At 43.7% G+C, this 15,041-nt stretch overlaps 1 protein-coding gene across 30 annotated transcripts in view; it reads right to left on the bottom strand.

The window, feature by feature from the left end:
- Positions 1-15,041, bottom strand: part of LOC131819383 (RNA binding protein fox-1 homolog 1) — a 549,338-nt gene that overhangs the window by 33,639 nt on the left and 500,658 nt on the right. For 15 of the 30 annotated variants that reach the window (XM_059154443.1, XM_059154436.1, XM_059154437.1 and 12 more), the window contains 2 exons: positions 14,129-14,168; positions 3,769-3,833 (listed from right to left, as the gene is read on the bottom strand). In XM_059154443.1, the coding sequence (XP_059010426.1) occupies positions 3,769-3,833; positions 14,129-14,168 (105 nt within the window). Of the gene's footprint in view, positions 1-3,768; positions 3,834-8,580; positions 8,624-14,128; positions 14,169-15,041 lie in introns of all 30 variants that reach the window. The other 15 variants (XM_059154419.1, XM_059154442.1, XM_059154431.1 and 12 more) reach the window with 1 other exon arrangement.

A 15,041-nucleotide genomic window follows, 5' to 3' on the forward strand; every position in this document is an offset into this window, starting at 1 on the left:
CCCTAACATGGGGGACATTCTCATGCACTGGTTGTTAGGAGATGTTAGAAGGTTCAGCAAGCAGGACAAGCATGACAGATGTCTGCCTTTCTGGAGAGAGAACATTTTCATCAAAGCTGTATATACATCATACATACACCCCCAAAATATTTGTGGCACAAGTCACTGAACTGGGAATGTCCCCTCCCGCTCCACCTCCTGGTTCGGCTGTTCACAGATGCATCCACAACCAAGTCATAAAACACAACGAAACCAAGAGCCAGTCCAGAAAGAGAAGGCTGCCCCAGGCTTAATTCAAGCAAGCCATTCACCGAGCTCATGTGATGGTGGACCTGTTGAATCCAGAACGCATCACGGACACATCAGCAACACCAAGTGCATGCAATGACCAGATGACCGTCGGCCCCACTGCCATGCTTTGATCAGTTCAAGCTCAGAAAACAATCCCCTTGGAGAGTCTGGACCGTGGGCTTTCCCTCAGTCAAAGGGAGGTTAAAAATGAAGATCTGGTGAAGTCAGGTGCTTTCCACACATTTCCTAAATGCCAAGGAGAGATATTTGCCTATTCTCATTAAATCTGTCAGGGAAACTATCAAATTACCTAGTCCGGGCAGGTCTCTTGCTTTGGGGGAAATCTTTGCCCACACCAGATGGTCTTCATTCTGGAGGTCAGCATTCAGCAACTCTGAGGGTGCTCCCAGATAATCAGCATGTGATCATTTAACCAAGAAGATGATGGGGAGGGAGTTGCGAGGTGTCCATCAAGGACCTTCTGGACAGTCCTGAGGTTACTGGAGTTCAATATTTTCCAAAGGTCCCTAACTCTTTAATTTGATGAGGACTTAATTTGTGCTGATAAAAGGTAAAATTCTATCAACTGGGGACACCAAGCTTCTCTTGCTTTCTACACTGCTGAAGAGCAAATCTCATGGCTACAAGTGAAGTTAGTGGCTGTTCCTTTTTTCGTTCTGTTGATAACCAGTGAGCGTTACCAAAACGCTCTCAATTCCTGCCAATTTTGTTTCCTGTTCTAAAGGAGTTTCTTTGGGTTAAGAAGTTTTATTTCTCCTTGTCATCCTGTTTGTCTTCTAGACGAGAAGAACCCAGAATCTATCATGGCTAATACTAAGGTGGGCTCATGTAAAAATAAATTATTGCACAACTGCCCTGAGATAGTCTAGAAACTTGGCATCTTTCATCCAGATTCAAAAGCTATTCTGATAATTTCACGTTCTCCCCAAGTATGTGTCTTCTACCAAAGGGGACAGACAGGTCTTCCTTCTTCTCACTTGCTTACTAGACATATAAGGAAGGACCACCATGTCATAAATATGCTTTATAAATTGTACCAGAAATATCATTTTAAAGATTGTTTTCTGGTGATTTGCCTATTACTGCATTTACCTCAGTGCAATAATCCCATATGGGGCGAGTGTCTTGCTTCTAATCAAATTAAAGAGGGCTGGTAATCAATTTCCACAGCAGCCAAGAAGACCCAACGTACAAATTTCTTTCATAAACAGCAAGAGGCCAATTACATGGACAAGAGTATATTTACTTGGTTTCTTCCACGGAAACGATTATATTAACGTGGGAATTGTAGACTCATTCAAGATTTGCCAAGCCAACAATGAGGGCAATTTTCGGTAGGACACACTGCCAATGAGAAGTCTCAATAATGTTAAAATAACAGATTCTATATACACATTTGTACAGGGTGACCCCCAATGCAGCAACACTTTAACTTAATTTTCAAATGAATGCCAATAGAGATGGCCAGATTCTCAAGCAATTCTATTTAAGAATACTATTAAATATTGTTTATTTTTTTAAAAAGTATCTAGATGGGTCTTATTGAAGAAAGCAATTTAAATTATATCTTTATTATTAACCTTTTTCCAACTTGGGGGGAAGATGCATTTATGCTGAGAAGCAAGATAAAAATCCAAAGAAATAAATCCGTTTAAGATTCTTATAATTATACAGCAGGCTAAAGTCACTATGATTATAATTATATACAAAGTGGGTGTTTGAGAATTTAGCATCTAGAGATATTTTCATAAAAATAATTAAGGGTTGTAGATGAACCACATTACAATTGATACTTTGCGAATCTTCAGTGTGCAGAGTTTAATAGCATTAGGACTTCTCATTTGTAGAACGAGCTCTAGGATTTCAAGATTGCCATCAGTCTTAATGACCCTCTCTCGTTTCCTAATCCAGTGTCCAACTGTACTGAAGACAGGAACGTACATAAAAGCACATTTTGCGTCTTGGCAAGAGGATGTGGGCTAAGTGGATAATTTATGTATTTAGAACTGCATCTTAACAAATGTTTGGATTTCTTTGGAGGCTCCGTCCAGCCTCGAGAACCTGTTAGGGCTGTTTATAAGGAAACGGTAATACTATCTACATGCAACCGGATAGCCGATCTCACTTCTATCTTGCCCAAGAGCCATTGCAAACAAGTGTATGCATGGGGTTTTCCAAGTGCCGTTTTTTGGGGGGTTCAGTTGTTGATGTTGCTTTCTTCTACCTCGGAAGAAATCTGCAGCTACGTCGAGCTAACGACCCATCTCGTGGGAAATGGAATGAAGCCGCAGAGAAAGCACACACCGCAGCACACCGGGAGAGGATCTAAGTCACAACAGGCCAGGGAGGAAGGAGCACCAGTGTCCGCTGACACTTCCGACTCGGGGGTCAAGTACACCGCCTGCTTACCTGTCTGACCCAGCATGCCTCAGCCACACATGCAAATCGTTACCGTCACTGTTTTATCCATGAGACGTATTTTTAAATTAAAAGAGTCATTACCAAAAATAAGCACCCTCAATGACATTTGTACATGCAGAGCCTCTGAACATTCACATTTATGTCCTCAGAAAACAGAGCCAACGGGTAGCATTCAAATATGGAAACGCACTTTTTTTTTTTTTTTTTTTTTTTGCCTCCCCCCACCCCCACCTCAGGCACCTACACGAAAATAGCTGTGGCTTGCCATTTCAGAAACCAAGTCATCTGTCAAGCCTGGGCAAGGGGTAACGGAGCTCCTCCCCACCCCCTGGCCCCCACTCCCGCCATCCAATCTGACTTCTGCATTTCTTAGTCCCTCTCTGTCCCCCTTCCACTGCCAGTCTTAACACGAGGTGCGCGTTACAAATACACCTGGTTTATCTTAGTAAATCTGGACACGGGGCCCTGCTGGATAGAGTGAACCTCCTTAGGAACGCCAGGTACATCTCCCCCATTCCTTCGTGTTGGATCAAAAAAAAAAAAAAAAAAAAAGAGGTAACAGAAGGAATGCTTTACTGGGTGTGGGGAAAAAAAAAAAAAAGAAAAAGAAAAAACAAGGGAAGTGGGTGACTGAAGTGGAGGAAAACCTGCTGGCTCTTCTGGTGTTCGTCCTAGGAGCTAGAGACCATGGCTGCTGCTTACACGGAAGACCGTGGGAAGGCTGTGCGGGGACAGTTTGTGTGTGCATGCAAGGTACGCTGTCGCAGGGATTGAGAGAGATCAGAAAAGCAACTACACGGGCACAAAACACAGCATTTTGGGTCTTAGCAGAGAGGGCGAGAGTTTAGGATGGTCTAGGCTTGATGATTCATTCTGTCTCTACGTGGCACTGTTCGCCTTCACCCTGGGCCCTGATTTGGGGGTGCTGCCTCCCCAGCAGTCATGCATGCGCACCAGAACCAGACGAGAATCTTGTTTCCCACCAGCTAAGTTCATTTCCAGGTAGTTGTCAAGCGGGAGGAGGGAGACTCTTACCTGTCACTGTAGGCAGCGGCAGCGGCAGGGGTCGGCTGGGCGTAGCGGTATGCGGCATAACCACCCTGAAACGCAAGGAGAAATCTGACTCAGGAGTGCAGACGAGGCGAACTCAGGGGCGCCCAACCGTGAGGCCGCACCAGAACAGCAGTAACCCACATCTACCAGTCTAACGTGGAGGTTAATGAAAGCTTAGTACCAAAGCAGAAGTACCAAACACACTGGAGAGACAGGGGCTTGGCTACCAACCCCAGCTGGATGTTAAAGGTTAGCGGTTGTAAGCGTTTCCCAGAGGAGGAACCCAGACACCCTTCTTAAAGAGACGTACCTAGACGGTTAATGGTGACTGTGTTGGGGTGGGTAGGGTTATGGGGGATTCTCTAAACACTCTGTATACTTTGCTGAACTTTCCAGATTTTCAAAAATGATTATGCTTTGCCTTTCCTTATTAGCCACTAACTTACATCTTATTCAAACTCCCCTCGATGACTTCCTTAAAAATCCAACATAGGTTGAGCTAATGCCCTCCTGTCTTACATTGATATTTCTTAAAAAAAAAAAAAACAAAACACCACTTTGATGGAAAGTTTATTAGTCATCTCTCGCCTATGTAGCTATTCAACCACTGAAGCAATTAAAGAAGGCTGTGTTTCGCTTTCTAAGTGTTGCATAATTATTTTTTAAAAAAATGGAATGGTGAACACTTGTTAAAAATTCTGTCTTTTCCGCTAAAGATATCACACTGGTGCAGATAGGGAATCTGTTTGGTGCAGAAAATATGATAAAGCTTTCCAATTTGTAAATAAAATCATTAAGAGAGGGGGTGAAAAAAAACCTGAAAAAATAATTAACATTTAGTTCCATGTACCAGTTACTGCAATTGTTCAATTAAGCAGAGGACAAGCAAATGGTCATATTTGAAAGGAATTGTGTTCAGCGGAGCATTGATTATCAAACTGTGAAAATAACCGAGCTTCTTGCTCAGCAGACCACAGCGATACATCAACCACTGTCGACTGCTTTCAGCACAATTAACAAACAGGATCCAGTCTCTACCCATAACACAGGGGATGCCTGGGTTCTAATTAGAATTCACCATCCCACAATCCTCTGAGGCAACAGTTCTCACCCTTACCATAAAGGGGCAACTCTGAACAGGGGAGGATACCCCTTCCCCCAACAGCCAAGCTACTCCTGTGTCGCAGAGAATCTAACAACAAAATCAGGAGTGAGGGGTATGTTACACTGCTTAGCTTTGTGCCTAGGGGACAGCCCAGTGGTAAGATAAGGACACGGATGCTGTAGAGAGCAGCTTTTGAAATGTGGATGTCATCTCAGTAATTTATCTCTTCCCTCTTCTAACTTTCAGAATAGATTTCCCATGATTTACATAGTGATTCAAAAAATCTAGTTTGTCCTTAAAGAAATTTGTCCTTTGGTTCAGCCCTGGAGGCACAATCCAAGACACCCAATCATTTGGAGTCATTTGGAGGCAGTATTTAAAAAAAAAAAAAAAAAAAAAAAAAGAGGTCTTAGCCAGACACCACCTGGTGCTCCAAACACCATGTTCTCTAATTAGGAATGGGGAAACTCATTAAATGTGCTGAGGAGTTGTGAAACTAAAGCGGTTGTCACACCAGCACCAAGCTCAAGATACAGAATGATGGGCTGAGGGGAAATTAGGTCACCAGATTTCTGGAGTCATTCTTTTTATCTGCTTGTCCATCTCCTAGGCTTTCCTGATGCGTCCAGACAGACACAGGTGTGCAGGTGTGTGTATTAAACCGTGAGGTAGGGAGGGAGGAGCTGGAGTTGGTTCAAGGATTGCTAGGAGGTGCTAAGTGTCACCAGCCGAAAGCCTGGATGGCAAAAAAAAAAAAAAAAAAAAAAAAAAAAGAGTGGGGTAGTGTGTGTGTGTGTGTGTGTGTGTTTCTTCCAGAATAGAAAGCAAAAGCCACTGAGAAGGTATTTGCATCAAAGGCCATGTAAATCAGTCATGATTTGGTGACTGTGAATTTGGTCCCAGCAAAGATTTCTAGCAACATCCCCCCCACCTGCACATCCTCTACGTTTGAACTCTGTATGGGTCCCCAACTTCCACGATTGTTTCCATTAGGGAACGTGGGTAGCCAGTGTGATAAATGTTGTGCAAACAGCAGATAAGGCAAATGGACCTCACTAACCACCAGTCGGTATTTACTGTTTTGAGCCTGGAATGGATGTGTGTGCAGCTGGGACTCCTCTGCCCGGCAGACATGCTGGACCATGGCGCCTTGGGAAGAACCCATTGTCTCCATTATTTTCATGAGACCTGCCCATTTAAAATAAGTGTGTGTTTCTACGCGAGACAGGCCCCAATGGTCAATGCCCTGACAGCATCCTGGTCTTGGGTATTTAGGAATCTGTTCACCAGCATTCCCTATTTAAAACTCAAGGTCATAGTTGTCCAAGGTCTGTGGAGCCAATGGAGAGATTGTGACCTTGAGCAGTAGGCTCCTTCCTGTCCAGTGGGTATGCTGGTGGTGATGGCAATGTTCTGCCCCTGAGCTGTCCAACACAGTCACCACTGGTCCTTGAGTGACTACTGAACTCTTGAAATGTTGGCTGGTGAAACAAACTGCAATTTTTAATCTGTCTGGTTTGAGTTAATTTGACTTTCCCCATCAAGGGTCATGTGGAGCTGACAGTTTCAGTATTGGACAGTATTTCAGACCCAGACAGGTCTAAGAGATCCCTCAAATAGGTCATCAGCACAGAAAGAAAAGGGTCAGAGGGCTTGACACCACCATGTGCACGGTCTTCTTTTGCGATTTTTCTTCTGTATGAATCCATATTAGGGGAATAACAGAGTTGTGTATTAACTCTGTGTATGTGTGCATACACTGTAAAATGATCAAAAAATACAAATTGCTTTAATTTGCCTTTCTAACAGGTGACTCTAATCAATTTTATTGCTCCCTATTTTGCAGCTCGCTGAGCATAGCCACAGCTCCTGCAAGGTTCTGTGCTAATGTCTGAAAAAGGAGCGCTCCCTTCCATTTGCTGGCACCAAACCATGTTCATGTGCAAACTGGTCTTCCTGACCTTAGGACAGAAATGCATCCTTGACCATTAGATTTTTTTTTCCCACCACCAAACCAAATGCAAGCACCACATGGTTCTGTGCTCCCTACTCATAAAATATACTCATTTTACACATAGTGGGCAGCAAGCTATAAATGAGAACTTATATAAAATGTAACTCTTGAAAGGCCATTATGAATTCCCCCCGCCCACCTCTGCCACCATTACCAGAAGTGGCCTTGAAGATCCCGACTCGATATTGTCGGAAAACTTGCCTTTGCTAGCGGGCCTCTGGAGGTTGGGGCAAGTTAGTGATGGGGGTCCTCTAATGGTTCTCCAACAAAGTATTTCTAACAATGCACTTCACGGGATACTAACAATGGAAGGAAAAGGAACTTTCTGTGACCAAATAGGTTTGGGAAATGCCAAATTAAATTAAATGAAACTGGCTACTTCATCTGTGGAGCTTTCTAAAACAATATTGATGAGTGCTGTGGACCCTCAGTGCATCTCAGAGTCCTTTAGCAAGGGAAATCACATTTTTTTACTTTAGAGCATACTTTTGGGAAAAGATGTTCTAATAGCCAAATGACTTAGGAAGAGGTGAAATGTTTGGTGCTAGTGGGGACATGGGGGATAGGTAGTACTGTAGTGTGTGTGTGTGTTGCTTCCGCCTAACTGTATAAGTAGCAAAGGGCTTAATCCTAGACAGCAGCCTCCTTGTTTCTGAGGATACCCAAAGATCTCACTTCGTGCCATCTACAAGGTGGGTTAGTATATACTGGTACATACACATTTTACTAAAACAACAGTTAGAAGAACATTTGGAAAATGAAACGCTTAAACATAAATAGTCACTCCCTAATTTATCTGCATCATACATTTGGCTGTTTTTGGAGTGTGGCAAGGAAAACCAGCTTTCTTGAAACCTAAAAAAAAAGTTGATCTTGGGAATTCAAATTATTTTTTTCTCTCCTCAATCCAAGGACCCCCCTCTTGTACTGGATTTCTCTTTACAATTTGATTAATTCTCATGGTTAAAAGAGAATGTACTTTCTTAACTGACTTAACATAGAACAGAAATGGGAACCGCATGTTACAGGGAAATCCATGTACTAAAACTCCCACTGATGATTCTTAGTTTTACATTCGTCTTTCATTTTACTTGACAGTTTTAATGTTCGTTGGGACAGCTACACTCCAATAGATGTGTTGCTCTTTTTTCTTCCTACAAATTGGTTCATTTGGGGGTTGCTTCAGCAGTGAGTAATAGGGTTGAAAGCTACAGCAATGGGTATGCGATAAATTTTATAAGAAGCTACAATGAAACCAGGGAAAGTTACGTTAGCGATGTTGACCCTCGATGCAAGATGAATACTTTTTCTGTTTAACCATTCCAGTTAACTCCAGGAACCTACTACAAAGTTACCGAGACAGCTGATACAATGAAACCTTGCAAGTCTTTTCACTGAGTTTATATTAATTGGGTATAGATGCATTTTAAGCCAGGAAATGTATAGCCATGTCAGAATCTCCATTTTGATATACTCCTGATCTAGCAAACAGGGGAATCTGAGGGTACGCATCTCTATTCTAGAAGCATTCACATCGAAACTGGAAAATTCAGTTAAGTCTTTCCTCCTTCTATGTTAGAGAACATCTCCCCTCCCCAGAATCGTCTTGTTAGTAGGATTCACAGCAAACCCACAATCATAGTGATGAGGTTTTCCACCAGTCGGGATTTCATACCTGCAGCAATTTATTGCCATACACAGGCTCTTGATACACTACTCTATAAGGAAACAGAAATGTAATGTTTTCAATGCAAAAATGAAATAAATAAAAGAAAATGCATAAGTCAGACAGAAATTCCAGAGCAATTCATTTACAAGTTTGCTTGTCTTTTGTCCCTGAGATCCGAGAATGACCCATCGAAACAAGAGGAGGAGGTTTTAGCTGCGGAGCTCCATAACCCAGAGAATTCAGAATGAGCAGGTGAGGATCTAACCCTACTGACTGTGTTTGTGCCACAACCTGTGTTTAGTTTTAGAGAAGAAAAAAGGATACTTTCATGGCTTCTTATCCTTCTAAGCATAATGCAACAGTTCAAATTAACTACTTCAAATTTCTCTCTTTATTTCATGATTAGAGTTATCTGGAATACCGGAGGATTTAGCTTTGATGCCTAATTATTGGGGCAGTTAAGACTGTATCAATACCTTTGTTTTAAAAAATTGAATATCGAGTCACAACAGAGAGTGCAACTGAATTTCGTGAATGAATGAATTACACTGAGCTACCAAAGCTGCTTTCAATATATATGATGGGGAAAACTGTGTATGTGCATGTGTCTAGAGAAGTTGCTGACATATCTATCTATCTATCATCTATCTATCTAACGTGGACATGCCACAACCTCATTCCAATCCAATACCAATAAAATCTCAAGTAGAACCCCTTGGATAGGATGCAATTTTTGGATGTGAGAGTTTTGGGGGGCAAGCCTAATCTTTCTTGTGAGTAGTTCTAGTTTAAAGTGAAATGTTTCAGTTCTAGGACAGAGATCGAGATGGTAGAACACCATAAGAGATTTAGGAACCCGCCTTATAAAGGTGTGTGTGTGTGTGTGTGTGTGTGTTACTCTTCACTTGGTCTTAGATTTAATAAATTTAAGCCTGTGGACCTATGCCTGTCAAAATTCTAGGCCTCTCTCCCTCTCTCCCATTGCTTATTGGAAAGTTTCAAGTCAAGAGACTTTTCCCCATGACCCACCTATTCCATTATCCTCTCCATTCTGCTCTGATTTCTCATCTTCCTCCTTTCCTTTCATTGCATTTCTGAGTCTGGCTCAGTGAGGGCAACAAGGTTGCCCTGTTGGCTCTGGGCTTAAGCACTGAATGAAGCCAGATCACGCAGGCTGACCCTCGTGTCGACGAATGTTTCTGGACTAAACATTTCATCTCTTTTCCAAAGCCAAGTTTCCCCTCTGAAAACAAAATTGGAGGTCATGGGTGGAGGCAACTCCTCCCCTCTGGGGGTCCGAGGGGGAGGCCAGGCAGGAAGGGCTGACCTTCTTGTCCCACACAGTAATGCTTAACTCCTTGGTGGGCGGCTGCCCCCGTGGAGACTGACTGACCTCCTCATCTTAGCGGACTCGTAGTCAACTCCCATTGAAAGTCGGGTCCTAGGAATAAGGACTTGGGTTTATTTGGAGAGGTTCTGTGTTGCCCTAACAGAATTTAAAAATCATGAGAACAGGCACTGGAGTCTCATGGAGACGTACCAGCCTCGTGGCTACACGGATGGGTGGAAAGCTTAGGGCTTTCTCATGAAAAGGGAACCCGGTTAACATTTCTATCCTCAATCAGTGGTCCTCTCTGTCTGCCTGCTCCCCACCTGTTCTCTCTTCTCTTCTTCCCATCACTAGCTCACCCCAGTTTCCACTTAGTACCTTCTTTTTAAATAGCTCTATTATAATGGCCTTATTTCCATTTTCAATAGTTATCTCTTGATCCAATGCCATACCCTCGGCTCTCTCTCTGAGCGGGGAAGACAAACGTTGGGCTAAATGGACTTAAGCCACATTTACTCTCAGCTCTGTGGCCATTCTGGTCTCATGAGTTCCATACTTTCACCCCCAAACAGAGCAGATTGCTTTGTAGGCCCAGGAGACTTGGTCCTTCCACTCCAACTTTTCAAACAGGTTGTCAAGCCCATGGATCACTACTACTATATTTTTTTTCTTTACCTTGACTCACTTTCTCTTGAAAAACAACAACAACAACAACAACAACAACAAACATTTCAATGTGCACCACTGAATAATCATGGTGAACTTGCTGATTTGATAGGCTAGTTGTGTAAGCTGAATTCCTATCTTTTGAAATAAAAGTGTGTGTGTGTGTGTGTGTGTGTGTGTGTGTGTGTGTGTGTGTAGCATGTCCTTGGGTGGAAAGGACCCAGGTAATGACCTTTTATGCTGCCAACTTTCCTGGCTTCGAAACCTGCTACATCCTCTCTACTAAGTGGCCATCCACACTGGGCCTGAGTATGCCCCCTGTGACCAGAGTCAGAGCTTCCCCTGCAGGTCCTTCAAACCCTATGTGCTCTGTTGGGACTGAGAAATGCTCAAGGGCTCCAACATCAGGTGCGGAAGGGACAGAGAGTAGGGGTGGAGGCCGTGGTCTGGTGCGTGTGCTGGGACAGCTTCTGAGGGGGGTAGCGCTTGAGTAGGAAGAGCTAGAGGGTGGCCTGCCTGTGCCGTCCTTAGCAGTGACTGAAGAAGCTCACTACTCGACCCAGTAAAGTTAAAATCAAAGAGGACATTTAAACCTATTAGAGGTGACCGTATGTCTATCACATGTCCCAGGACCTCTCAGGACTGCCCTCACCCTATTTATTATGCTCGGTTTTAATGGGATTAAAGGAGCAAGCCAGAAACTTTCTTTAAATAAGAGAGAACCTCACAAGATTTTCCTCTGAACCTTGTTACTCATCATTTCTTTAAGAAACGGTGCCCCAGGGACAGTACCAGTCATCAGAACAGACCAGTACTGAAAGGGAGGCAGGGGAGGTAGGTTGAAAAAGCACATTCCAGAGTGTAAGGTGCTTCTAGCCAAGAGGAATCCTGCTCCATGAACTTCAGAGTGCAGGAAATATTCATAGTCTGTCTTTCCCTGAAATGGACATAAGGCCATTGATGAGCCCTTGTTTGGCCGCCGTAACAGGTGGTCTAGTCTGTCACTGTGCCCCACAGACACACACCAGGCTTGCCATCTTACATGGAGCAAAATAATCAGGACGGTTTGCAAGGTCTAAGTTGTCTCCTTGGAAAGATGACAGACACAAGTGCTGGGTTGACAAGCCTCCAAGTCATTTCAGTAAGTGCTTCTGAACCCTGACTGCCTATTTGGAAACATCCCCTGAAAATCTTATTGTCATTTAATATGAACAAAGGGAAAATAATAATATATATATATTTGTTGTTGTTGTTGTTTGAAGAGTGGCCTGCAAAGAACGAGAGAAACGGTCTTCTAAACCTTGACACCGGGAAGTGGAGCATCACAGAATCAAGAAAGGCCGCCCCCGGACAGAATCCCTGCACGCACCGCCTAGACACCTGCGGGGGCTACACCACTGCGTCCAGCAGGCTCGGTGCAGAGGTGATGACTCGGGGGGAAATAAAACCCACTAAAGGAATTTAAATAAAGACTTTTTTTGTAGCTTTTCTCCTTGAACAGAATTCTTCTTCCTGCCTTAGTCTGGAAGCTGGCACAGGTGCCCCCTCCTGCAGGTCTCGGCTCCCTCCACTTGCTCTGCTCTCAGGGATTTCCCTTGTAGGTTCTAGCGCCCCACGTCCGCGGTCCGACAGACTCTCCCTTTGGGCAGCTCCTCCTTCCTGCTACTCAGAGATCTAGGAGGCAGCAAAAGACACCCAAGGGGAAGATCCGTAGAACGGCACAAATTAATAATTCAACCAGTTGCTCTCAGTTCACAAATAAAGAAACTGAGGCACACAGAGAGGCAGATGCTCAATAAACAGTCGCTATCTCTGTTTTCAGCTAGGCTTACCAACATACACTCCCCTACTCCCACTGGTGGGTGTGATGGAGAGAGTTTTTTGGTTTTGGGTGTTTGGGGGTTTTTGTTTATTTGTTTGTTTGTTTGTTTTTTGTTTTTGTTAGATTGCTTTTCCCCCCCATTTTTCATCTCTTCTCGTCTCCCTATTTTCCAAATTAAAAAAAAAAAAAAGGCCCTAAGAAAGCCCACAAGGTGTGCTCTACCTAGAGGCTACCTTGGGGAGGGGGCAGACTGACGTAGGGCTCTTTGGGTTTCCAAAGATGTGAATGGGCTCGAGACGTCCAGCCCATCTGCCTCTCTATTTATAATAGTATGCATTGAAAGTTGTTTGTTTTTTAAAGAGGATATTTGGAGGCATGGATTAAGCTACATAAGAAATAAGAAATTCATTGTTTACTGGGTGCAGGATGTTTGTTCCTTTCATTTTGGGGGGAAAAGCCCTCAAAAAACTAGCCCACAGATTATAGTAAGTGTATCTGGTGCAATGATAACAGAACTCAACTGTATGCATCATTGATGAAGATTAACACTGTGTCTCAAATTTGTGATTGAAACTCAAAAGGAAGAAAATTAATAGTGTCTTTCCCATTTTCTAGTAAATGCTATCAATTTGGTCAGAAGTATGGTTTTATTTTGGTTACCTAGTTTATACGATGACAAATAGGATTCCAGTGAACTTATCTGAGGTCACTTGTAACAAAAAAGTATATGATTTAAAAAACAGCCCCTGGCCCTGCCCATATTTTAAGCTGCATTTACGCCAGGTTATGTTCCTAACATTGTAACTAATATCACAATGTAGGAGAAAAAAATGCCTCTAGATCCACTGAGGTAAGTTTATTGGGGTCCCACTGAGAACCACCCGACTCTTTTCTGAAAGCAAAAAGTCTAAAAAGGTGGGACCAGGGGCACCTGGGTGGCTCAGTGGGTTAAGCCTCTGCCTTCGGCTCAGGTCATGATCCCAGCGTCCTGGGATCGAGTCCCGCATCGGGCTCTCTGCTCAGCGGGGAGCCTGCTTCCCTTCCTCTCTCTCTGCCTGCCTCTCTGCCTACTTGTGATCTCTGTCTATCAAATAAATAAATAAAAATCTTTAAAAAAAAAAAAAAAAGGTGGGACCATTTAATAAACAATTCTAAATTCAACAAACACTTCTAAGTCCAGTAATGGTTTGGGCGGGAAACGGAAAGAATAAGGAAGAAAATAGGGTTTCGTGGTCAAGCTGGCATACATCTTGTTAGAGATGCTTCTGGCTAAAATCATCCAGAGGGAGTGGGAGGGGTTCTTTCTAGAGCTATTACTATGAACAAGTGAACGCATTAACGGGACAGCAACCAAAAAAGAAAAGCCGTCATGAAAATATCTTTTAACCCTCTATGGCTGGTAACTCCAGCTTTTATCCCAAATATTATACTGCAAGCACACGGACCATACTGAAAACTTTCCAGCGATTTTTTTTTGAGGCGGGGTCGGAGGAGAGTCTTTAATTTGACACCAGAGAAATGCCGTATCTTTTCAGGGGGCATGTCTTCTGAAGTGAATGAAGGAACTAGTGCCACCCCATAGCAGCCGTGGTGGCCATGGGAAAAGGTCTTCTGCCCTGCGGATCCGCCCCGAGGATCCTGTCCCACAGACCGCGAAGAGGAAACTGGCAGCAAACTTGTAAACAGAATGACTCTGGGAGGAAACAGGGGTGGCATGCACAGTAGTAAGTACTTACATAAATGTCTGCACCATAAAATCCATCCTGGTAAACAACACTGCAAGGGCACACACACAAAGAGAAACATCCGTATTAGTGCATTTCCCCATGCAGACACACCAACCCCCGCACTGGCGAAGTTAGTCTGGTCAACGGGATCCGAAACACAGGAACCGAGGAGAAGTTTTCACATTGGCTAAGGAGGTTGGAGACAACAGTTCTCTGTCAGCCCGAGAAAATTCGGCCGGGGTTCGGTGCTGGCCCAGAATCAGGCCGTGGTGGCATGCTGGACACCAGACTCCCCACTTTTCCATGAAGGGGTGTGGAAATGCAAGAGCGAGAGCAGTTTAAGTGGCCGAGACAGACAGGAGGGTCAGAGTTTGCATTCAGTCCGATCGCAGAGCTCCCCGCAGGGGTCTGAGAAAATCACCTGTTTAAACTGTTAGATCGATAAAGGGGAGGGGGGCAGACTGCTGCATTTTCAGTACACGTGGGAGCTGAAGGATTTTAGGAGATCTGGACGGCCCGGATGATTCCAGAACAGTTCTTCTACAGTCTTCCACCCTACAGTCTTATATTTGGTAATTCTGGGTGCCACTTTTTTGTGGCAAATGTAGGAAAATATCTCTGATTCTATGTGTGTGTGAGCATGTGTGTACATGTGTGCAAGAAAATATGTGTTTGTATGTGTGGGTGGATGTGGGTGTCTGTAACATGTGCGTAAGTGTGTGTGGGTGAAGATGGACATATATGGTGTAAAAGGTGTGCAGTGGCATGTTTGCACACGTGTGTACATACATGTGCTCTAGTGTGTACACGTATTACACATACATGTACTTTGTGTATGTTTTTCTAAAATATATCCAGGCCAAGCAAGCCCCACATTATGACTGAACAGCCCTGGCCTCACTGTGGCTCTCCTGTCACCATC

Source organism: Mustela lutreola, chromosome 17 (genome assembly GCF_030435805.1).
Source record: "Mustela lutreola isolate mMusLut2 chromosome 17, mMusLut2.pri, whole genome shotgun sequence".
Classification (NCBI taxonomy): Eukaryota; Metazoa; Chordata; class Mammalia; order Carnivora; family Mustelidae; genus Mustela; species Mustela lutreola.